This window comes from Cyanistes caeruleus, chromosome 24, assembly GCF_971803275.1.
Source record: "Cyanistes caeruleus chromosome 24, bCyaCae1.hap1.1, whole genome shotgun sequence".
NCBI lineage: Eukaryota > Metazoa > Chordata > Aves > Passeriformes > Paridae > Cyanistes > Cyanistes caeruleus.
The window spans coordinates 3,581,408-3,606,121 of NC_141724.1; the positions used below are offsets into that span (position 1 = coordinate 3,581,408).

The 24,714-nt window shown below is 58.3% G+C and overlaps 1 protein-coding gene across 6 annotated transcripts; it reads right to left on the bottom strand.

Annotated features, from left to right (window-relative positions):
• Nucleotides 1–441: 441 nt before the first annotated feature.
• On the bottom strand, nucleotides 442–24,644 carry TEAD3 (TEA domain transcription factor 3). 6 transcript variants are annotated; one of them, XM_086862164.1, is made up of 14 exons: nucleotides 24,518–24,644; nucleotides 13,219–13,472; nucleotides 10,458–10,522; nucleotides 8,637–8,699; nucleotides 8,443–8,505; nucleotides 5,910–5,921; nucleotides 5,434–5,571; nucleotides 5,193–5,236; nucleotides 5,027–5,088; nucleotides 4,546–4,679; nucleotides 4,273–4,446; nucleotides 3,957–4,097; nucleotides 3,611–3,763; nucleotides 442–3,058 (listed from the first exon to the last, which is right to left on the bottom strand). In XM_086862164.1, exons 2-14 carry the CDS (start codon nucleotides 13,352–13,354, stop codon nucleotides 2,945–2,947), a joined length of 1,299 nt encoding a protein of 432 aa, XP_086718290.1. In that variant the 5' UTR covers nucleotides 13,355–13,472; nucleotides 24,518–24,644; the 3' UTR covers nucleotides 442–2,944. The 6 variants fall into 6 exon arrangements, with proteins under 6 accessions (XP_086718290.1, XP_086718293.1, XP_086718292.1 ...); XM_086862167.1 differs by having other exon boundaries at nucleotides 13,219–13,475; nucleotides 24,518–24,637; XM_086862166.1 differs by lacking the exon at nucleotides 8,637–8,699.
• Nucleotides 24,645–24,714: the final 70 nt, after the last annotated feature.

The following is a 24,714-nucleotide window of genomic DNA, read 5'->3' on the forward strand; positions in this document are numbered from 1 at the left end:
GGACACACCAGCTCTCTGCCACCCTGGGGGCGCCTAAAAGGTGTTCCTGAACCCGGCGGTACTGCGGGGAAGCATCTGCCGTGGCCAACCCAACCTCTCCCATGCAAACCCTGCAGCAGTGATAATGACGAGACCGACAGACTTAAAGCAGAACCCCGTGCTGGAGCTGCCCAAGAGGAAGGACGGGTCAGGGCTCCATGTCCATCCATGGGGATGGACACCATGGTGGCACGTCCCCCCCAGCCCACTGACCATAGAGGGGTTCTCTTGTACCCTACTCTTGCACACTAGAACAAAACACAGCTGGATGCAGCAGCCTGGGAGCCAGAATTTGGATCCCAGGAGAAGTGTTACCCAACCAAGGGGTTACATGGGACATGGCAGCTCTCTCTTTCTTGTTGAAGAAATTCCCAATAAATAAAATATGAACTTCAGAACTGCTTGAGCCAACCCATGAACAAATAATTTTAATGGTTTTTTTTTCAGCAGACCGTAGTTTTCTCGGAGCTCCAGAGTCTCCTCTCTTCGAAGTCGGACAGATACAGTAAACACAACAAATATATGATACAACCCATCACAGCTGGATTAAAAAAAATACACAAAAAATATAATACATAAAAAAATGGACTTTTAACATTGTGGACTGACGCAGCTCTAAAAATGGTGATTGTAACCCTGGTAAGCTTTACAAAGTCTTTAAAAAAATAAAACAGTACTTCATGTGAAATTCATAAATACACTGGAGGAGAATGGAGGGGCTGGGGGAGTTGAGAAAGTGTCTCTGGGATCATGACCAAAACCCTAAACCCCAGCCAGGGCTGCTGGGGGCACCAGTCTGTGTGCGTGGGGTGCAGTGTGAGCCTTGGGCTCGGTGCAGGCAGGAGGGAGGGAAGGATGGAGAGGTGGAGGCACAAACCGGTCCAGTTAATGAGGAGCTTCGTCCCCTGTCAGGGCTGGGAGTGGGGCACACCTGTGTTTTATGGTGAGGGAGCTTTGAGTTTTCATTCCCAAAGTTTTAGATCAGGGAGTGAAACAGAAAAAAAAAAAGAAAAAAAAAAAGAAAAACCAAACCCAAAAAGCTACAAGACAACAAACATGCTACATATGAGAACTTGGCCAGAGAGCCCCAGCACAGCCCTGGCATGGTTTGCCAGTGTCTGGCCTAGGATTTTTCCCTCTCTCTTTTCCTCTTCCCTCTGCTCACAGCAGCCACCTCAGTCCAGTCCCACCACTGAGCCCTTTGCCTGGCAGGGGCTGGGGTGGCTCTGCCCCATCCCACAGGGATGGGCGGCTTTTCCCAGCATCAAGAGGTCGAAGTCCCCATGCCTTCACAGGACAAGTGGCATCAAGGTGGCAGCCAAGGTGCTTTCCTGAGCTCTGGGGCTATCCCTGCTCCTTGCACTGGCAGCATTGAGCCTAAACCTGTCCTGTCCCCCTCCCAAAAGGGCTGCAGTGCCCCTCAAAACACTCCTGCCCTCCTTTCCACTGCTCTCACTCCCCTGCCAACCTGAGAAACCCACCCAGACCTGGCCACCTCAGCTCTCTGTCCCCCTGCCAGCCTCCTGCCACCCTGCTCCCTGCCACCTCTGTCTCTCCTGCACCCTGGGGTTGCTTTCCCCAGACTCTGCCCTTGCAGTTGTAGCCTCAGGACTGGGCACTCTGCCTTGGCTTACTTTGGGATGCAGCCACAAAAATACCTCCAAGCTGACCCTGTCCCTTATCCTGGCACCCCTCCTGTTCGCTGTCCCCTCTCTGTTTCTGTCCCAGACTCTGCACACTGACAGCTTGGCCCTGCATTGCTCAATATATCTTTCCCTGCACAAGTCACATTCCTGGCCACTTCCCACAGGATGCAGGAGAGTGGACGGAGCAGTTTGGAACAGAAAAAGGCAAAAAAAGGTGAAGGAGCAACAACAACAAAAAACGAAACAAGGAAAATGTACATATATAAAATAAATCACGCAAATCTGCCCTCACTGCTCTTTACTCATGACTCCTCAGCAAGTGACCACAGTGGGGACACTGAGCCTTGGCCACCCCCAAGTGCAATTCCTGAAAGCGCACACAGGGCTCGGGGGATCCCCCACAAAACCCAGCCAGAGATGGAGACATCTCAAACCTTTCCCTAAACAAAACACTTCCCGTGCAGGGTGGGAGGGGAGCACCTGGGCACTTCAGAGGGCAATCAGTCTGATTACATACATTGTGTCTTTTCAAAGAGTATTAAAAAGCACTTTCATTTAAAAAAAAAAAGGGGGAAAAAAAAAAAAAGAGCCATAAAACCCCATGGTTTGCATTGTCAATGCAAACATACCTTCACTCCCACTGGTTTCCAGTGCCCCAGCTTAGCATGGAGAAGGAGCATCCCTGGTGAGGTGGCAGCGTCCTCCTGCTGCACCCTGCCCTGCCGTGTGTCCCCACGGACTGTGCTATGCACTGCTGGCAGTGCAATGCCCATCAGTCTCAGACCTGGCACAGTGCTGTGTCCTCCTGACCGTCAGTGCTCGCTCCTCTCCGTGCAGGACCGGGGCCACTTCAGCTGGGGATGAAAGGAGGGGTTGTTCTCCGCTCCGATGTCCCGCTGCTGCTGCTGCTGCTGGCACGGTGGGATCCTGGCCTTCATCAGCAACACCAAGGGCTGCTCTGTCCCTCTCCAGTGCTGGATGTGGGTTTCCTTTCTCCCTACGCTTCCTTTCCCATTCTTATTTTTTTTGGTTTTTTTTGGTAATTTTATGTATTTATTAAAAAAAAAAATAATTGTTCCTAAGTAGAAAACATCTGCGATCACAAGTCAGTCTTTTTTGGCTATTGTTTTTCTTCCTCCTCCTTTTCCACCTGTCTTCAAATGACTCCTCACAAGGCAACAGGCACGGGTGGCTTTTCTGCACGGCCCCCCCTCCCTCCCCTGCACGCCCCTTGTGCCCCTGCCCGTCCTCAAGGGCCCCTAGTCCTTGACCAACTTGTACACGTGGTGCTGGGCGCCGTGCTCACTGGTGGAGACCTCGAAAACGAAGGCAATGCAGAGCAAGGTTTCCTGGGTATCCCTGTTCGTAACAACCTGTAGCAGAGCAGAGTGTGTTAGGGGAGTGCTATGCCCGTGGGCAGATGCTGTTACCTGGGCTCAAGCACAGCCACTTCGCACCACAAAAAGATTTGCTACCCATGGTTTGTGGGGTCACACAGTCAGTAGCACAGTAAATTTAATTGCACCATCAAGATTTACTACCCAGTTTTGGACATGTTGCACAGGCTCAGGAAAAGCCTGAAGCGCACCACCAAAAATTTGTTTGGGGGAGGTTGCATTGGCTCAGGCCCAGCCACTGCATTTGCACTACCAAAAACTGCTACAGACTATTTGGTGAAGTCAAACAGTCAAACTCAGGCACAGCCAATTTAATTGCACCATGAAAATTTTGCTCCCCATTGTCTGGTAGACTTGTCCAGGCTTGGGCACAGCCACTTTGTTTGCACCACCAAGATCTGCTCCCTGGAATTCAGAGGCTGTGTGGGCTCAGGTACACCCAGGTCTGTGTGGGGCCAGCAGGGTCAATGCAACTGTGGGCTCCATGCTCCTGGTGGGACACAGCCCCTGGAAAAGGAGGGGAGGTACCTGCAGGATGGTGAAATTCTCCAGGACACTATTCATCATGTACTTCTCTGGGAGATGCTTGAGTTTGTGGATGAAGTTGATCATGTACTCGCACATGGGAGACCGGTGGATGCGGTAGACGAACCGGCCATTCTCCAGCCGTGCATACTCCGTCTGCAGGGGACAGCCAGCGTGAGCAGCTGTCCCATGAGTGGTGGTGGCCAACTGGGACATGGCAATGTCCTCTTCACTCCACCCATAAACACACTACAGGCACCCATGTGTCCTACACCCAGCTCTGGGACTTTCTCCATCCCAGCTGGACCAACTCCAACCCCTTCCTGATGCAGTGGGGCACAGAACTCACCTCCACCTTCTCCACGACCTGCTTCCCAAAGGAGCACACCTTGGTGGAGACTGTGATGGTCATGTTCTCTGCACTGCTGTACTGGCTGCTGACACCATAGAAGGTCCCTGGCCCATCCTGGATCGTGCTGTTCAGATCCGCCTGGAGAAAAGAGGGTCCCATGAGGCACCACCACACCCAGCTCTTGATGGGGATGAGGGACAGCAGCTTCCAGAGCTGCCCAGGATGCTCCTACTCTGCCAGTGGAGTGCCCGAGCTGCAATGAGCCTGTGGCTCAAGGATGACCCTCCCCACCCTAACCCTCCCAGCAGCATACCCAAAATTTGACGAGAAAGAAGGAGTTCTGGGGCCCACGCTCATAGAGCTCCTTGAGGCCACCTTTCTTCTCAGGAAACTTGTCGTAGATCTGGCGGATGTCCACGGCCTCCAGCAGCGGGTCGCTGTACGAGGGGTTCGTCTGGCCGATGTGCACGAAGAGGTGTTTGCTGTACTGTAGGGAGTGGGATGGGGACAGCAGCAGGGACAGGTCAAGCAAGAACCAGGTGCCACCAGGCACAGGGATGAGCAGGCACGCAGAGGGGACCGTTACCGTTTCAGCATCCCGGGGCACCTCCATGAAGGCGGAGTACTCGAGGAGCCGGAGCTTGGTGGAGGCGATGGTGCGGTCCTGCCAGACCGGCACAGCTGAGGCAGCTGGCGGGAGTGGAGCCAAGGGCTCGTAACCTGGGGCAAGGAGGAGTGACATGGGGACATGGGGCAGCCAGGAACTGGGGTGAGCCCCCCATGCAGTGCTGCTATCCCCACTGCATCCCCCACCCTCCTGTATCGCCCAGCACAGGGTGGTTAAAACACGGGATGTACTGGGTGGAAAGGGACTGGAGGAAATCCAGCTGGGAGCAATACGGTCCTGCTCACTGTGGAGCTTTCTGCTGGATTTCAACCCAGGCTTTTTCACCAGGAGGGATGGGGAAGACACAGGTGGGTGGCACCGTGCATGGGAAGGGACAGAGGGCAAATATGACCTATCAAGGACACTGGATTCCCTCCAAGGGGGTAAGGACATGACTTACTGGCTAGTGATGGAGGCATGGGTGGCTGGATGGGGTAAGCTGGTTGTGCAAACGGTTTAATGCTGGAAAGGAAAAAGCACCATCAGGTTACCAAACTCAGGATGCCTCAGCCTCTTGGCTGAGGTGGGGTCCTGCTGGTGCCAGGTGTGGAGGGGTCTGTACTTACTCCTGAGAGGGTCCAGGCTGTCCTGGGATAGGCCCACTCCAAAACTGGGAAAACAGCACAGGGAAGAGTCAGTGGCTTCTGACTCTCCCCACTCCCAACATTGCCCTCCTCACCTGCTGCAAACAGCAGGGAGCCCTGCATGGCCACCATGGCTGAGAATGACTGCTGAACATTCCCCTGCCCCCATGGTATCCCCACCAGGCCGGGGTGTCCCCACGTGGGGGCATGGAGCTGTCCTCACCCTGGGGGCAGCAGAGAAGACGGCCTGAGGAAGAGGAGGTGGGGGGCTGAGCTTGTTCTGCAGGACACTGGCCGACACAATCTGCGCCGAGGACATGGAAGCCATGCTCTGCAGAGCCTTATCCTTCGAGACCTGGTCCTGAGGGGAAAAGGGGGGACAGGAGGGAAGCAGGGGTTACAGGAGCAGACTGAGCTCCCTCAATTCCAGCGTGCCTGACAGGTTTTGCAAAGCCGGCAGCCAATCCCACAGCCCAGCCAAGGGACCTGTGCAGAGGGATCCCCCCACCCCCTCCCAAATGTTAATTAACATTTGAAGCTTGCCAATATCCTCTGAGCAAAAGCTGATGGATCTGGAAAGTGCCCCCTCCCGCTGCTGCTGGTGGCCCTCCCACCTTGGGGATGTGAAGGGTTTTTAGCCCCTGCACTGAAGAGGGCCTAATGCAATGGGGAATAAAAGGAATTTCAGACTCAACTTACCAAGTTCATGGCCTGTCCGCAAAAGAAAGGAAAAACAAAAAAGGTTAGAGTGTCATGGGAGCATTTGGGTACTCTGTACACCTCCCCTAATCGGTGCTGGTGTCAGCTGGGGCAGAGTTAATTCTCTCCACAGCACAGGCATGAGGTGGCTGTGAAGTGCTGTGAAGAGAATTAACTCTACCCCAGCTGAAACCAGCACAATTGGGTATCCCCCACCCTGGCTCTCCACCACAGCCCAATGTGGGGAGTGAACCCTTGACCTGGCCGGTCACCGGGGGATGCTCGTGGTGGCTACTGATGCCCAGGCTTAATCCCACCAGGAATGGGATGCCAAAGCCCCCCACCCACTCTTTTAAGGTCACTGTGGTGAGCCAGGCCTGTGCCTTTCTTGGCTTTTTAATATCCTCTACACCCTCCTCAGAGGCCCCCAGTGCCTGCAGCTGGGGCACACACAGAGAGGAAGAGCTGCTGGGATGTCCTGGGATGTGGTCACCAACTCCTGCACAGGAACTGCAACAAAAGCCCTGAGCACAACCCCCAGTGCTGTGTGCACTAACAGAGGAAACCAATTGTTCTTCCTTTTGCTCCAAAGGTCACAGCACTGCTGGGCAGGAGCTCCAGGGCTCCTAGGTCTTGCCTGGAGCAGGGCTGCTCCACCATTTGCATTGCTAGGACAGGCTCATGCTGGTCCCAGTGCACACCCTCTGCTTTCCCTCTGAACCTTCCCCAGGGATCAATGCTTCATTTATTTTCACCTGGGGCACGGCAGGAGGGCAGGCATGCAGCCACATGCCAGGAGCACGAACACACACATGACTGCAGCTCAAAAACACAGATACTGCTCCTGACTACAGCTCAAAAACACAGATACTGCTCATGGAAGCGTTTTCATCCCACAGGACAGTGCTGGGAGAGGGCAGGGGGCTGCTGCACTGATCCTGAGAAGGGATGTTCTGTTTCCTCCGAGAATTGTTCAGAGGGATCTCTGCCCTGGTTGCTCCATGCCAGAATCCTGCAGGCAGCATGTATGGGGATGGAGAGCACTGGGGTCACTCCTGCCTCCAACTCCCTCTTGCTCTGCACTGTGCCATGTGGCAAGGAAAGATTTTATTTATTTTTTTTAATTAATTTTAATTTTATTTTGTAAAGGTCTCTGCTGCTGCTGACCCTGCTGCACCCCCTCACTTCCCTGACTGCCCCTCTTGGGGTTAGAGATTGGGTTTACAAGCCCAAAGGAGCATCCCAAAATAAGTTTCAGGTGTTCTCTCCTGGCTTCTCCTAGCAGACCAAACCCACCTGGCTGAGAGAGCCCTTCTGGCATCCTGCTCATGGGGCACTGGGGCCGCTGCTGAAGGACTTTGGGGGCCACATCTTGGTGGGCTCCTAGGCAGCATGAGCTGGAGTTTGTTAAAGCTTTGAGGATGAAAATGCTCCAGCTCTGACAGTGCCCCTTGCTGCCAACTCTGACAGTGGCCTCCACTGCCAGTGCTGGACACAGCACGCAGGACAGAGGGAGCTGGTGATGCTTTTGGGACCTCAAGGTGAGCAGGCTGAAAGATTTTCTGGACTCCCACTCACACAGCAAGCCAGTAAATCAGCCCTGGAGCTACCCAAGGAGATGCTCCCTGGTGTGACAGTGCAGAGAACTGAGGCACATGGCAGGAGCTGGCTGTCCTCAGTGGGTGGATGTGCAGTGGGGACCTCTCTGTCCCCCACCTCACATCACTTGGTCCTTTGGTGATGCCCCAAGTCCTTCCCATGTCCCCCCACCATCCCCCTCCCCACTGCCACCACAAAGTTTTGTGGGAACAGTTATGGAAAGGTTAGTTTGGCTTCAGTTAGGAGGAAGGGAAGAAGGAAGGAAGAAAAGAAAAGCCAACCAGAAAAGAGAGAGAGAATGATCCATTTTTTTCTCACTTGGCTCCCTTGGCTCCTGGCAGTATGCCCCTGCCCCCAGCAGCATGGCCCCAGCTGGACCTGCTGCCACTCACATCCCTGTGGTGCCCCTGGGCTGTGCTCACACCCGGGTGCACCACAAGCCACTGGGCTGGCAACCTGCAGGGACTCCTGGGGCCCCTTCTGCTTCTGCCCACATGGCACCAGCACCAGTTCTGAGCTGGGTCAGGTCTCAGTTGTGGAGGGGAGTGGGCCTCACTGGCTGCCCTGGGGAGCCCTTCTCCTTGTAGGAGAACCCCTGATGGCCCAAAAGAGGGAGCAGCCCTTGTGCATCACCAGAGGAGGCTTTAAACCCACATCTGCCCATGGCAGAGTCCTTCACTGGATGCAAAGAAGGGATCTGGCACCCACATTCACCCTCCTGGAGGAAAGAGAAGGGCTCTGCTGCCCCTCCTTGCACTTCTCTCTGGGCATCCCACAATGACTGTAAAAACCATCCGATCCAAGGAGCCAAGTGAGAGGGAAGAAAAAAAACACAAAAAAAAAGAAGAGAGGCAAAACAGGAAAGCAAGCAGCACACCGCAGAGGCAAGTGCGTTAGTCGTCAGCAGGCGGGGGCCAGGCGAGGCAGGGCGTACCTTCAGCTTGGACTGAATCTCACGAGATTTCCGTCGGGCAAGAACCTGCAAGTGGCTAGAGACCTGCAGAGAGAGAGCAGAAGGAGAGGGGGAACAGCAGAGCCGTCAACCAGAGGAAAGGAGGAGGAAGGAGAGGGGCTGCCCATGCTCACAGAGACACCGCCGCGGACACCTGGGCAAGGGCGTCAACGTACCTTGATGCCAACCTGGTACTCCCGCACCTTCTTCCGAGCTAGAACCTGTATGTGGCTGGACACCTAGCGCCCGCCACGCCGTTCGGAAAGGAAAACACAGAGAGCGTGAAGATCCGTTCCCCCTGCAGGGCGGGATGCTGTCCCCGGGGGAGGGAGTGACCAAAAATGGGGGAGCGCTTTGGCTGCTCCTGGAGATGCTCAGGGTCCTGCATCCGCCAAGAGCTGGAGGAAAGAAAGTTGTGGGGCACCCTGGTGTTGATGCTGGTTTGAGCCCACCCCAGGCTGGGGTGAAGCTCCTTGGTGTAAAGCTGCTGCAGTTGAGGGGGTTCCCATTTAGCACCTCTTGGGGACAGACAGACAGACCCTGCCAGCCCCTGTGAGCACCAGAAGTTGATGATACAGTCTGGCATGTTTGAGGTACCCCAGGTTACTCGGCCTGCGGGTCCAGGAGGGACTGGCATACCCACCAGGACTCCTGCTGGTTTTACATGTGGGAAAGGTGAGAAAGGTTGGGTTTATTGTGTCCAGGCCCCTGTAAGAGCAAGATCTAAAGAAAAGGGGCTGATATCCAGGTAGTAAAGGCACAGCATCCACAGGCCTTCAGGGCTGATTTTGGCAAGAACCTGCTCCCACCAGTGCCAGGCTATCCACGAGGAGACACCAGGCTGTCCAGGACACAACTGCACAGAAGGATCAGTGCAATGGGTGCTCTCTCCCACGCCTTTCCTGAGTCCCTCCAGAGCATTGCATTGTTCCCCCATGGAAGGGGGGCCCAGTTAAGACTTTAAGCCAGAAATGAAGCGCTGCTTGGCACTGGTCTGAACACAAAACCAGTGGCCAGACCCTGGTTCCTCTCACCAAAAGTTCTGGAGGAATGACCTCTGTGGTGTCTGGGGACCAGTGTTCCTCTCTTGTAGGAACTTGTGGCACAGAACAGTCCCAGAATAACAATATTCTTATAATAAGTCCCAAATCTTATTATAAATCTTATAATAAGATAAGTCCCAAACCCAACGATGTCCCTGTGGTGGGAGATGCTCCCAGGCATCCAAGGTCATGGGCTCCATCAGGATGGGTGGCCTGGCTCCTGGCTGGGGGCCACCATGAGGGAAAAGCCACTGGACACATGAAAAAGGGACATGTCCCCTCATGGGCTGCAGCAGCCCACTCCTCAGACAGGTTTGGTGAAGCAAGGGCTTGCAGGGACTTCTGTGTGCTCCTGCCCTGCTGTGGAATCCCTGCCTGTGCTCTGCCTGCCCCAGCATCCAACCAGGCAGGGAGGTGAGAGCAAGGCAAGGGCTCTGTGATGCCTCCAACCCCACCAGGACCAGCACCACAGCTCCACACAGCTGGTCCCCAGGTTCCTGGCTGGGATAATGATGTCTTGCTCTCAGCCCATGGGGTTTGGAGTGCCTTTGCTGTGGCACCTGACACAAGTGGCATAAAGCCTAGCAAGGGGTAGAGACAGGCACAGTCCCCAGAGCCAGAAGGCACAGCAGAGAGACCCATGCAGGCACACACAGACACACACACACACTGCCCAGAGAGACTTTGAGGGCTCCTGCCACCCACAGGGTTACCCCAACCAGGCGGGGAACCTGGGTGCTGCCTGTCTTCACACCCCAGAAGAAACCCCAGGCATTTTGTGCTCACAGGCGAAGCTCCTCGCAGAAGGGGAACCTGCTGGCAGCAGCAGCGGCTTGAGGAGAGGACAGAGGACAAGCATGCAGTCGGACATCCACTCCCCCTCGGGCTTACCTGGCACGGCCTCCCACCCAGCCCCGAGCCCACCTCAGGAGAAAAAGCAGAGCAGAGCCTCACCTGCTTCCTTGTCCGTGTCTTCCCCGTTCGCAGCTTGATGTAGCGGGCGATCAGCTCGTTACGACCTGCGGGCAGAGCCTGGGGTCAGCCCCGGCACAGGATGGCCCCCAAACCCCCCCAGACCCCCCAAACTCCCCCTGCCTGGCGAGGGAGACGCTGCCAGGAGGTGGCGCTGCGGCGACAGTGTCGGGGCGACCTCGGGGACACGGGGGTGGCCATCCCAGAACACCCCCAGCGTTATCAGCCCCGGGGCTCACAGCGAGGTGACAGCCACCAGGGACCCCCAGCACCACAGAGCCCCTCAAAAGCCGCAGTCCCCCTGCAGAGCCAGCGAACGCACCCCGGGCAGCTGTGCCCGCAGGGGTCCCGGGCTGCCCCCCACCCCCCCAGCACCTCGTTCACAAGCCAGGCTGGCCTTTCCACCAGTATTTCCTAACGTCCTGGGCTAATTCGAAGCAGAAGTTGCTTTTGCGCCACATTTCAGGGGCCAGCTGTGGCCAATCTACGTTCAAACGTCAGAGCAGCTGGGAGCTTTCTTCTCCCGGCCCCGGCCCCCCCGGCCCCCGCCGCCGCCCCCCCGCGCACGGAGGCAGCCAGGCACGCCAGATTTATTTTAATGGACCAGATGGTCGTGGTTGGAACTTGTCGAAATGCCCTTGGAGCTGGTTTCGGCTTTAAAAGAATAAAAAAATCTCTTAAAAAAAGAAGATAAAATACATCCACCCCCCCCCCCCACCCCCCCTTCCACTCCGGTTGGCCCCCTCCCAGCCCCACAGCAACTGGGCCCTCCTGGGGTACACACATATGGGGACAGACAGGGCCAGGTGGCACGCAGAGACAGCTGCCCCTTGGGATGCCGGTACCAGGCAGGAGCTGGTGGGTGGGTGACAATGGGGGTGCCCCTGGTGGCACCCTGAGGCACAGTTGCCATCCCTCCTGCCTGCTGCCCGTGCTGGCTGCCTCATTAGCACCTACCAGGGTGTCCTTTAAGCCCAGGTGAGATAGCACCTGCAGCAGGGTGCTGGCAAAGGGGACCCTGCTGCTGAGCCCCAGGTTGAGGGAACACCTTCAAAATCCCCCTTTGCACGCCCTGCTCTTCAATCCCATCCTCTGCCCCCCATACCCTGCCCCGTGGGAAAGAAATACGGGGGAAAAATACAGGGAAGAAATGTGAGTGCCTTCCTGGACTGGGTGACCCAATACCAGCCCTAGTGCCCAGCATCTCCAGCACCCATCCTGCCTCACACCGTGCCCAAGGCTGCACCCTCACAGCCCTCCCTGTGCCCACGTGCCCTGTCCCATGTCCCTTTCCCTGTGATTCATCTGGACCTTGCCATTCCCTCCGAGAGGGCACGTCCTCCTCCAAATTACCACATTCCCCAAATTCCTCTCCCCTGACACCACCACGTGAACCAGTTGGACAGGCTGGGTTAAAAATAACCCGTGCGGCAGCTGGAGTGTAGCAAGGCCCAGTGTGCCTGTGCTGGGTCCTGGCTCTCCAGCTCCCACCTTGCTTTGCCACCCCTGCAGTGCTGGCACCGGTGTGGCAGCGGCTGGCACAGCCGTGGGCACCCATGGAACCCCCAAAAACAGGGGTGGGGAAGGCAAGCAGAGGCATTGGCACACCACTATGCTGCATGCTGGTATCGCCTGTGCTGCCAGTGCCCCTGGTACACTCAGCAATGCCAGCCAGGGGTCCTGGGGGTCCCAGTGGGGAGGTGCTGGGGAAGGTGGGGGGAGATGAAAGGCCAGCAGAGGCTGCTGCCTCTTTAAGCAGCTGCCAGATGTCTCTGAAAGGCTGGAAAAACCGGTTGGGGCGTGCTTGGAAGGGCCAGGCTCCCGGCGGCACTTCAGCTATTCCCGGAGAAATCCAAAAAATGCATACACTTGGGAAGCCCTATGCTCCCCTGCCTCCCCTTCATCCCACTCCTCCACCAGCCCTGATGCCGTGGGTTGGGGGCCCTGGCAAATGGGGTGGCACAGGTAGCTGGCATGGGTATGGGGACAGTGGCATAGTGCTTTCCAGAAAGTTTCATCCCTTTTGCCCCTCTCTACTGGCACTGGGGGAGCCTTTGCTGTGACAGCAGCGTCCTGGGCAGGTGTATTTTGGAAGCTGGGACAGAGATGCCAGCCCTGGGCCTGTTGTCACCACAGAGTGCTGGTAATATGGCTGCCTGTTCTTGACTTTGAGGTCATTGGCCCTTAGGGGTGACATCAGGGGATGTGCAGGGGAGGAGGAACCAGTCCCTACCCTGGCAGGGATAGGGAGTTTTGGGACACACCAAAAACAAGGCTGACACCTTCAAAATCATCACCCCAGTGGAGCTGACCAGCTCCACCAATGAGGTCACCAAAAAGGGAGCTGGGTGCAGGTGGCTCAGGGTGGGTGAGTGACCCTTGCCACAGGGTGTTCTGGCCACCAGGTCCCGTTGGGGAAGGTCTGGGGAATAACGCAGAGGCACACGGAGCAGGAGGGCTGTGGCTGCCCTGGCCCCGCAGTCCCGCACCCGCTCCCTGCCTGAGGCTTCACCAAACCAGTCAGTCTGGCAGGGCCGAGAGAGGGAGGGAGAGCAGAGGGAGGGGACACAGGTCACTGCCACCTCCCCAGTCCAGCTCCACGATGAATCCGAGCCAGCTGCTTTCAGGGTTGGGGTATGTTCGAGGGCGATGCCCCAGCATGGGTTTGGGGCAGGAGGTTTCAGTTCAGCCACGCTGTCCTGGTGCCTCTGCCCGGTGCCTCCAACCTGCCCCCGTCACTCACCGTACATCTTGCCCTCATCTGAGAGGATGATTTTCCTTCGGCCGCAGGGTGGGTAGATCGCCAGCGCCTCCTGGAAGCTCTGCTCGATGTCTGGACTCCACACACCCTCGGCATCATTGTCCAGACTCTTGTCCATGCCGTCCTGGCCATCTTCCCGCCCCTCCCCAGGGCTGCCGCTGGCGTTCCAGCTGTTGGACGCTATGGTGCTGGCTGCTCTGGGCTCCGACCCTGAGCCCCCACGGATACACGACAACCTGCTGGGACACAGGGGACACCTGTCAGACCCAGAAACCCTTGCTGGGGCATGGGGTGCCAGGTCTGTTCCTGGCCCTTGCCCTGTTCTCCCTCGCACCCAGAGCAGCAGCTCATTGTAGGGCACCGGACACACAAAAGGCTTTCCTTGGGGACAGAGCATGATTTCTATGAGTACCTCCAAATCCAAGTCACAAGTGACCACCCAGGATCCACCCAAATAAAGTTTGAGAAGGAAACTGTCCCCAGCTACTGTATTACCCATACAAGGAACTTGGGCACGTGGTGTTTATGGCTGACACCTCAGGACACGGTGGCAGCAGCCCCACAGCCTGTGAACCCTGACCCTGCACCAGCACCCACTGCCAAACAGCAGTCTCTTTGGGCAAGCTGGCTCAAAAAACACCCCTAGGCCCTAAAATCCCAGCTCCACCATGCCTACCAAGGCGAGAGCTGGGATTTGAAGGGAGATGCTGAGCAGCTCCAAGCCAGACCCCACTAATGGGAACCAGGTGGCCAGAGCCATCCAGCAGCCCTTCCCCTGGTACCAGGAGTGGCCCCCTTGCCCTGAAGATGCTCAGCTGGGGCCCTGGGCCCTCCCCAGCTGGTGGGTGATGCTGGGGAGCCTTCAATCCTCCTCCTCTTCCTCCTCCTCTTGCTGAGCTCCCAGTGCAGCGTTTCAGTGTTTTGCAATAACATGTTTGGCAGCAGCTGCCAGCGGTGGGAACGGAGAGGTGTCTCCTGCGCCGCCGCACTTCCCGGATGGGCTGGGAGTGTACAAAGGTCTCCGGCACAGACATCTCCTTTTAAAGGAACTGCTGAGCCTGCTGGCTCAAGTGTGCTGCGAGGCCTTGCTGCCTTTTTTTTTTTTTTTTCCTTTTATAAAAAAAGAAACTTACCCCCCCCATCCTTTTCTCCCTCATCGTGATGTGATGTCAGCCCCTCCAGTCCCGCCACCCGTCCCTGCCCGCGTCCCCCCCGCCGCTGCTCCCCCTCTTGCTGAGCACTGTGGCCAAATAAGGAGAACTGGATTGTAGGATCAAGCCAGCCGGCCAAGGGAGGGATGGCGGCACCCTGGCTCTGCCTGCTGCTGGGGGCTCCTTGGGGCAGCCCCTGGCAGGGATGCAGGGTCCAAACCCAGCAGGGTATTGAGGATGGGAGGGCAGGGGAACAGCGGGACAGGCACAGGATGGAGAGGGTGGCACATGGGGATAGGCCCAGTGGGACCCTCGCTCCCTGCTGCAGGCGCATCAGGGCTCTGTCTCAGTGGGATGCCTACACTGGGGTGCAACTGCCTTGGTGCTGAACCCTGGATGCTTCACAGCAGCCCAGGACCCCCTGGCAGACCACGACCCCCAGACATAGGGGAACCTGAGACTCCTCAGCTTCTGCAGCAGCCCAAGACCCTGCAGCCCCCAAAGGCCCACAGCAGCTCCATGGCAGCCCCAGACCCCTCAGCACTGTGACAGCTCAGGAGCCCCCAGTCCCAAGATACCTCAGGGGTATCAGGAGGTATCAGGAACCCTGCAGCCTGGTGCCAGCCCAGGACCCAGCAGCACCACAGGGCTGCCATCAGCTCACCCTAACAGGGGAAAGCCCCAAGAGCTGGTGCCAGACTTTGCAGGGACTCACCAGACACCTTGCCTGCCCCAATTGATGGGTGTTTTGGGGGCCAAGGGAAAAGCTATAGGGCTGAGAGGTAAACCACGGGTCTGGCTGCACCACTGCAGGCAGCGTGCCCAGTGCCCTGGGTCACAGTTCCAGGCACTGCCTGCACAGGCAGGGTGACAGCTGACCCCACAGCCTGCCTGTGACACACGTGTCCCCCTCCTTGGAGGTCCCCAGCCCTCTCCCACCCCACTCCCCCTCTAGCACGGCAATCCCAGCCCAGCCTTTTCAGGGAAGCTGGGAGAGGAGGGAGGGTGATGCTGGGGCCCCGGCCAAGGTGCGAGGAAGCAGCTCCTCCTCCTTCTCCTCCTTCTCCTCCTCCACCGAACCTGCTTTTGGCCAGGCAAGACATTGGATTTCCTGGAGGGAGGGTGCATGCACCGCGCTGACGCAAGGCACGGCTGAGTGCCGCTCCACCCTGCCCTTACAAAACACCAACAACAGCAGCAATTAGGGAACCGGCACGGCTGGACTGCCTGCGGAGACCGTGGCCAGACCTGCTCAGGGCAGGGAAGGGGACCGGACCCGCCAGAAAATGTCACCGGTTTCTGCCTCCCAGCTGCTCCCCAGGGATCAGGGCAGGAAGACCACCCCTGCCACAGCACAGGCACCTCTGCAGGATTTGGTGATCCCAGGACCACTGACCCACATCCCCAGGGGATGCTTGCCTGCTCTGAGGATGCTCAGCATGAGCAGGGATGGTCACTGACACCCACGCCAGCAGGCCGTCCCCACTTCCAGCTCACTCGCCCCTCAGACCCTGATTCTCTGGGGGCCACACACTCCAACCCACAGCTTTAGAGGGTGATGGAGAGGGCTGCACCCTTGTGAGGTCCCCCAGCGGGCGCGGTGTCCGCAGCAGGCAGGGGAGGATGCCTCCAGGGCTGCCCTTATCTCCCTGCGAGGTCAAGGCTGCCCAGGAGACCGGGGCGGTGTTCCCACGGCTCCCAGAGCCCAGCACCACCTGTGGGGGACGTGAGGAAACCTGGGGCTGCAGGCAGCTGCTGGGAGAGCTGCTTGGGGCTGGCACCCTGAGAAAGCCACGGGAAACCTCCTTAAACCCTGTGAAAGCAAAGAGGGAAGGGCACCTGAGAGAAGGGTGTTTTGTGAGGTGAGGTGAGGGAAGGAAATATTTTGGAAGCAGTGTCTGCAGTCAGAGAAGCACCATGGGCACACTGTGAGTGTCAAAAGGCAGGAGCAAGGTGCTGCTGTATCCTGCACAACCAGCTGCAATAGGGATCGGGTCAGGGACATGCAGGGTGGCACAGGGGAGAACACCTGGGGCTGGGAGACAGGGACATTGTGACATGGGCAGAGGTGCCTGTCACCCCCTTCAGTGCCCCCATACACCCAGTCTTCATCCTTGACATCATATTCCTCTTCCCCAGCACAGTCAGCCCCAAAAGCATCATCCTATCTGGTGCACCATGAGGCACAGCCCCAGCAGCCCTTGCACTGCCCCAAACCCTTGTGTCCCATCCAAACTGGGACAGGGATGCTGGCTGTTGTCACAGCAACTCCTCAAACCACCTGGACTGGAGGGCATGGCCACCAGCACTTGCTTCACAAGGGGGATTGCAGCACAGCACATCCCCAGCTGGCACCATCCAGAGGGACAAGGTGTGGGGCAGAGCAGTCCCAAGGACCCCTTCTTACCTGGGCTTCCCCCAGCCCATGGCAGGGGACATTGGGACAAAAAGACTGCAAAGGTGCTGGGGACACTGCAGAGGCAAAGAACCCTGCACAGACAGGGAGGGGGTTCCAACTGGCTCCATCCTACCTTCCCATGCAGGGGACCCAGGACAATCCACCCTTCTCCCTCCCCCCTGCACTCAGACCTCACGGCAAAAGGATAAAAGTTCATGACAAGCCTGGGCAGGATCAGCACAGAGCAGCTCAGCCTTGCAGCAGCTCAGTGCCGTCTGCGCCAGCCCTGTGGGGGAACGTGAGGCTGCTATCACCCCCTCCCTGTCACCGTGACTGATGGCACCCACACTCCAGGGTGAGTGGGACATGAGTCCTCGCCTGCCAGGGACTGCTCTGTGAGACCTCAAAGGTGAGACTCTAAGGCACCCAGCATGTCCTGCCACATTGAGGCTCAGGGAGAGCACTGCTGGGGCTCTGATACTGGCAGTGATTTGGAGGCAGGCAGCAGCTTTCACTAACGTGCCTCTCATTTCAGGCAGGGGAAGGCTGGCTGGGGGCCGTGTCCCTGCTCCTGCCCCTCCCCACCTGGTGACACAGCTGGGAGGAATGCTGCCCACACAGTCACACGGCCACCAGCTCTGCAGAGCCCCTCAAAGGAAACCCAAAAGCTGTGGAGCTCCTGGGGGACACCAGCAAGACCAGAACACATCAAAGATGTTGCCATGTCCACTGCAGTGCATAGAGCAGGATGCTCTTGGCTCTGCCAAGGATGACCCTGCAGCTCTTCACAGGAGCTCCACATCCCTGGCACCTTGCCCAGGGACCCTTTGAGAACACCGTGCCCCATTCCCACAGGGAAACACCATCCTGGCTGGCACAGGGCTGTCCCAGGGACAGCCAGAGCTCACCGAGGCGGGTGGCAGCAGCTAAGCAAGACGCGGAGTGGCAGGAGGGCGGTGAAAGGTTTGTTTACATCGCGCTCCTCTTCCAAACAGCTGAGGCTTCGCTGAGGGACTCCCTGGCTCCTGGAGGGAAGGGTGGCTACCCTGCTCTCTCCCACCCAAGTTTGCACCTCTTGACTGGCCACGTACTCTCTGAAAGTTCCCCTGGCACAGTCTGGGGACACAGACGGTGGCAGAGCCCCCTGTGCACCAGGCCAGCTCCCTGTGAGACAGCCCAACTAATTTCCTCCCCTCTATCACTTCCTGTCCCTTCCGGCTTGGCGGGCAGCTCAGGAAGCAATCGGAGTGAGGAAACCGCAGGAAGCCACGTGGCAGCATCCCACCAGTGTCTGAAGAACTGCCAGGGCTGCCCCAGGCTCCCCATACCCCCTAGCTCCAGCTGGACCCCAACAGCCAAAGGGTCCCCTAGCTCCCAGCAAAGCCCTGAGCCTCCAGCTGGCAGGGATGTGTCTGGTCCTCGCTCAGCCACGCGAGGTTGAGGGATGCTCAGAGCCCTCATCCCAGGGGGCTGTGGATGAACAAAGAGAAAATGTGAGCAATTTGCTCCCAGAATATTTGGGGCAGAGAGGAGGAAGGGGATGAGGCAAACCCAGGGCACACCTCCGTCCTAATAGCAGAATCACAGGCATCCAAACCAACCCCTCCATCCCCTCCTCTTCTCCAATCCTGCCAGAGTGGCACAGCCGGGTTTCGGCTTCTGGAGGACCTGAGCCGGTTTTGCTCAAGTCTTCAGGCTCAGGACCCGAGGGCAGAGGACAGATGGACACTGTAACCCGGCGTGCCTCCCTGGCCCAATTACACTGCCCTGCCCAGCCAGGACGGGGCGTTTCACCCAGCAGCGCATAAATAGAAAGCTTTTAGAGCATTAATTGCTCTCTGTGTTATGAAACGAGCTGGATGGAAACAACAGGGTTGGAGTTGCCTGCTGGGGATGGGCCACCCCCATACCTGCCCCGTGACACCCCCAGTGCTGCTGGCCCGTGGCACAGCCAATGCTGGACACAGCACCCACTGGGGACCACTGAATTTGCCAAAATATATCCATCCCAGGATGTCTTCTCCTCAACATCCCCTGTAGATTAGCTCAGAGTGGCCAACAAGTCCCAAGTCCTCCCGGCTTGTCCCAAGGGGAAGCCAAGGGTCTCCGGTGTCAGGGCAGCCTGGGTCAGGCAGTTCTGTGCCAGCAGTGGGACAGAGTCCTACCATTGGGGCCAGCCAGGCATCCCACCAGCCCTCTGTCCTGCTCCTAGGAGGAGAAATGCTCCCACAGAAGAGCTCCAGGTGCCGCTGACCCCATTTTTTATGCCATTGCAGCAGGGCCAGGGAAAGCATCTCCCGGGGGACCATACCAGGCAAGGAGGAAGAGGAGGAGGAAGGCTGCAATGAATTTCACACCTGCCCCCAGACGCCTCCACCCCCGTGAAACCCAAGCCTGCTCAGGCAGCAGCTGTACCCACTGCCCGTGCCATGGCACCTGCTGGAGCCCGGGGTTAGCTCTGACTGCCGCACTCACAGCTCCCAGCCAGAGAAGCCCCATGGGATGGGGGTGTGAGAACTGACCAGGGGCATCGGCCCCCAGGACACTGAGCAGAGAGGCTGTCAGGCATTACCACCCCAGCCACGGAGATGTTTCTGGCTGCTAGAGTCTGGCACAGAATGTGACACAGCACTGTCACCTGGCCACTGTGACCTCTGTGAGGGAGGCACGCATCCTGCCCTCTTGCAAAGAGCTCAGGCTCGAAGCAGTGCCCAGCTGAGGTCCTGCAGGAGCTGCGATAGCTGCCCTGCACAAACCTCATCAGATTTCTTCCCAGAAAGGGATATTTTGATTTAACACCATTTTACTGCCACCACCCCAGACAGTCCCAGCGAGCAATCCTTGTGCGTGCCAGGAGTGTGCTGGCATCCCGTGGCAGCTCATCGCCTTCTCTCAGCATCTCTCGCCACTGCCCGAGCCGAGAGCTGGAGACGGGCACAGCGACTCCAGCTCCCGCAGATTGAAAAATTGCTCTGGAATCTTTGGGGAGGAAAATTGCTAAAAATACACGAAGGCAGTATTCTTGGTAAAAGAAGGAGCTCCAGCAAGGAGCCCAAGAGCACCAGAGAGCCCAGCACAGTGTGTTAGACCCCTGCCCAGCACACTGATGTCCAAACACCGCAGCTGGACCCCGACAACTCTGCAGTGCCACCCAGGCAAGGCTGCGAGGGGACACGGCAGCCACCCCATTCAAGAGCTGGAGCCCAAACTCAAGCCATAGCTAGGCACAGGTGCTGGCAAACACGAAAAGCAGAACCCTGCCCAACCCATCCACCAAGCGTGTGCGCACAAAGCTGGGCAGGGAAAAGCAGGGTCTTGGACCAGACCTTCTCTCTGAAGTGCCCAGATCTTCCTGCTAATAAAAACCCGACGTTCGGTTGGGTCGGGAGTTCGCATGCCTGCGTGCGGGTGTGCTTCTTCCTAAACCCGAATTGCCTAAGCCGGCGGTGGGGAGGCAGGACTGGCTGCCTCTGGGGGAAGGGCGGGCGGCGAGGAGCTGGCATGGGAACGGCAGCCCATCCTCCACGCACCCGCGTCTGTAAACTTTGAACATCTTCCGGAGAGAAGTTAGTGGCTATTGTGAACAGCTGGATCTAATTTTACGAGGAGCGAGGAGGAGACAGTTGTGGGGAAATAATAAGGCTTGGCGCTCACAGACGAGGATCCCCGAGCCCGGCCAGCCTTCCTGCCTGCACCGCACTCCGCCAGGGGAGCGCTGCCGAGACGGTCACGGCGAAACTGAGACACGGAGCAGCGCGGGGCTCAGCCGCCTCCTGGATAATGCCAACCGGGAATCCGGGGCTTTGCCCCTTGCGTTTCCCCGGACCCACCGCCCCTCCAGCAACCGGGGCATCCGCGGGGGCACGGCTCTTCCTCAGAGCGCAGGAGCGGGCTGCCAGCCCCACGGCAGCATCTCCAGAGCCGGGGTCACCCGGTGCTCACTCTCGGGGCGAGTGCGACACCTCCCTCCAGCCGGCTGCTTCCCATGAGGCTCTGCCAACCTCCTAAAATTAGCCGCAGCCCCGCTGTCCCCTCCCCGGCCACCCCCCGCAGCCCGGGGAGCTGTGCCAGCACACGCTGCGGCTCCGGCCCGATCCCCCGGCAGCAAAGGGGGAAGGGGATCGAGCAGCCTCCTCCATCACTCACACCTCGCCGGGCAGCCCGGCAGCCACCTCGGTGCCTGTGGCTCACAGGAAAGTGCCCGAGGGCGAGCTCCGGGTCGGCTTTAGAGAGCAAAGAGCCAGCACTGCCTGCGACACACCCAGTGCCCCGCTGGAGGTGGCAGTGGGCACGCTGTGTCTCGGTGCTGCTGTTGTCTCATGGCGGCATAATGGGGGACGCTGGGGGCACGGGAGCATCGCATCTGTTTGGGACAGGATGGGGGGATGGGTTCCATCGGGATTTGTGCTGCCAGGATGTGACAGCCTTGCGCGATCAGTATTTCCCCAAATCCTTCGCCCACAGGTACAGCTGTACCAGCCTAGAGCCCTGTGTGAATGCTGTCACCACAAGGCCACCATCTGCCAAGCCCAAGAATGAGACCATGAGGTTCATGGCCTGTCACCTCCAAAGGGCTCAGCCACATGCGTTCATCAGGAAACCCTGCCATGACCTGCACGGGGAGCCCAAAGTGGCACCAGCACCGCCATGACCCCCTGCTCCTACCACCCCGGTCAGGAGAGCGGCTGACCAGCACCACGAGGAGGTTTTCCCAGGGCCCCTCGTTCCCATTTCACAGGCAAGGAAAACTGAAGCAGCGGGAACTGCAGTAGCGTGTCCAGACCCGCAGCAGGATCCGGACGTGCGTTATCGCGCAGGGGGGCCGCGTGCCTGCTGCAGGCTAGTGCGGGGCATGGCCCCATCGGCTCACCCCATCATTACCTTCCCTCCCTCCCTCTCTCCTTCCCTCCCTCCCTCCCTCCCAAAAAACATTTCATAAGTCGCCACGTGACGGTGGCAATAGCAAACACCCCTGCGCTTCAGGTGTCTGCCCCAACCATAATACACAGGTGCCTGGCCTCGGCTGCCGCGGCTCCAGGCCTGACCCCCACCCCAAATAACACCTTGGACAAATAGCTGAGAAGGTCAGGGCATGGCCTGGCTGCTTGGCAAATTCCCCGTGGATGGAAACTCCCAAAATCAAGGGTGGTTGTTTATATCCCATCCACCAACGGCGTTTAAGGTGATGTAAACACTGCTGCTAGCCCCTTGCCACAGACATCAAGGATTTAATGAGACAGGGAAGCTCCTAGAGATGGGATGTATTTTGGAAAGCATCCGTCCAGTTCAGTGATGGATGGAGAGATTCCAACCTCACGAAGAGCCTCGGGATGGCTCTTGTCACACAAATCCCAGCAGCACCCCTGGTTAGGGCTTTGCTGCCCCTTCTCCCCTCTTGCCCTCCATTTTCCACTCACACAGACAGAAGAAGAGGTATTAACACATTTTCCCCACACTAACAACCCAAAACTGCCTATTTATGCCCTTTCTGGCTGCTGCGTGCCTGCATCCAGTCTCACCACCAAGCTCACCTGCCACCAGCCTCGTGCTCTCTGTGTGTTTGATGGCAGCTGAGCGGTTACTTGCTTTTTAATACATTAATTATAGCTGATTACCGCTGCCACCCCCACCTCCTCAGTGCCATGACCTGCTCACTCACCGCCAGGAAAAGGCTCCTTCCTTCGGCACAATGCCAGGGCCACCGGGACTTGCCTCCCAACCCACTTGGTGGTGGCAAGATGGGGATTAAATGACGATTAAAAGGAGATGCTGTTTCTGATATCATGATAAACAGCCACTGAATGTTATGGCAAATGGATGCAAGTCCCTTTTATTGATGGAGCTGGAGCATTCTGCTTTACAGGAGAGGGATTTTAGATGTGGGATGACTGCTGGAGGGTTTCACTGTCCAAAGTGCCCCGGTTGAAACATCCCCCGACTCTGAGCTGCACCCCAACGTTGCAGTCACCTCGGGCAGGACGAGGCTCCTTGTAATACCTGGGTGCCATTTATAGGAGGCTGGGAAAACCCACTGCTTTCAAAGGGTTGTTCCTGTCAGAAAAGCCAGTGTGGTGCCAGCCACATGCCCACGGTGCAGAGGTAGCTGGGTGCTCGAGGTCCCTGGGGATGGCAATGTCCCCCTGTGTCACCCGGCTCTGAGGAGGAGCTGCTCACCCCACAGCCATCTGCAGCCTCTTCCCATGACAGGGTGACCCTGTAACACCCAAACAAGGCCAAATCCAGCCCCTTCTCCCTGTGGGACAGTCATGCTCATCCTCTCTGGTGGGGAAGTGCTGGGGCACTGCCACAGTGCCCATCACCTGCCCTGTCATCAGGGTCCCAGCCCCTATACCCATTTCTCTCCTGGCTTCACCACCAACCTTGGCAAGCCTTCATCCCTCACCTGCTTTGGGGACCCTCTTCTTCCCATTTCCTTGGGGGAAACGATCCCCAAGGAGTGTGGGCTGTGAGGCCACAGAGGTCCCAGCACCAGTGGGTGCATGGGGAGCGCATCAGCCTGGCAAACCCCAGTTCTCCACTCAGCATCATGAGCGCTCCAACACTGGGGGGAGGTTGGCAGCCTGGCTGGCAGGGCCCCCCAGAGTGGCCGGGCACTGCCAATGCCCTGACTCACAACACGCACGTACCCGCGCGGGGTAAAGCGATAGGAGGGGAGAGAGGATGCCGGAGCCCAAAATACCCCGGCGTGCCTGACACAGGAGATTATCGCTTCACTGATGGGACCATCGCCCAGCCTGGCTTGTCCCGGCTCCCTGCAAAGCACCAAAACCCCCCAAAACTTCTGCCTTCACCTTTCCCCCTGTCACCCTTGCCAACCTCCTAAGAGTAATGAGCGGCTGCAGGGTGCCCGCCACATCATCAGGGCCACAGGTACAATTTCCAGCTGGTTTCTCCCCAAATTGGGTTTTTCCTCAGTCAGTTAAAGCCAAATGCATTGTGTAGGGCCTGAGCGGTTTCGGGGGGTTGGAGGTGGGTGGCTTTGAAAGGGCTTGGCTGTATTTTCCTTCCAAGGGGGTTAAGGGGAAAAAAACAACACCAAACCCAAGAAGGGTGTAAAAATAAAATAATAATAATAATAATAAAGATGACACACTGCTGAAAATTATCCATCTAATTGCCGCCTTGTTAGCAAAGCACCCCTATGACGAGGCACAAAGTGTTTAGCACACACTCAGTGCACGGTCATCCCCTACATGCCTGTGACACACATGTAGCGTGACACGCGGGTGACCCCGCACCTCACCCGAGACCCTCCCGCGCCACTTCCCCGGGGGGCTCCGGCCGGGGCGGGCAATACCAGCCCGTAACGTCCGGCGCCCGCCCCGAACGCTCCCGACGTGCGGGCACAAGGCCCCTTTGTCACCCCGGCGATGAGTCGCGGGGGGACTCGGGGGGTCCGCTGCGGGGGCAGCGCAGCCCCGACGGGGCGGGAGCCCGGGGACCCGACGCGGGGGAGTGAAAACGGCCCGGTTGTGCCCCCCCACCCCTCCTCCCCACGCACACACCCCATCGCGGGGCGTCGGGGGGATCCCCGGGGGGAGGCACCGAGCTGCCGGCTGGGGAATGACCGGGGCGGGTGCGACCCCGCCGCCCCCCGCCATCCGCCGGGGCTCGGTGCAGGCGGAGGGCAGCGGGCCGGGAGGAAGGAGGGGCTGGAGGAGGAGGAGGCGGAGGAAGGGGGGTTGGGAGTCTCTTCCCGACGAGCGCTTACCTGCTCCGTGCTCCGGAGGGGCTGGGCCGGCCGCGGGTGCCGGGAGCGGGGCCGGGGCCGGGGCCGGGGCCGGGCCGGGCCGGGGCGGGCAGCAGGAATGCGGGCAGCGCGGCGGGCTCCCGGGTCCGTGCACGGAGCCAGGCACAGGGACGGGAAAGTTTATGCGAGGGAGGAGCAGAAAGTTGGGAGTCAATCAG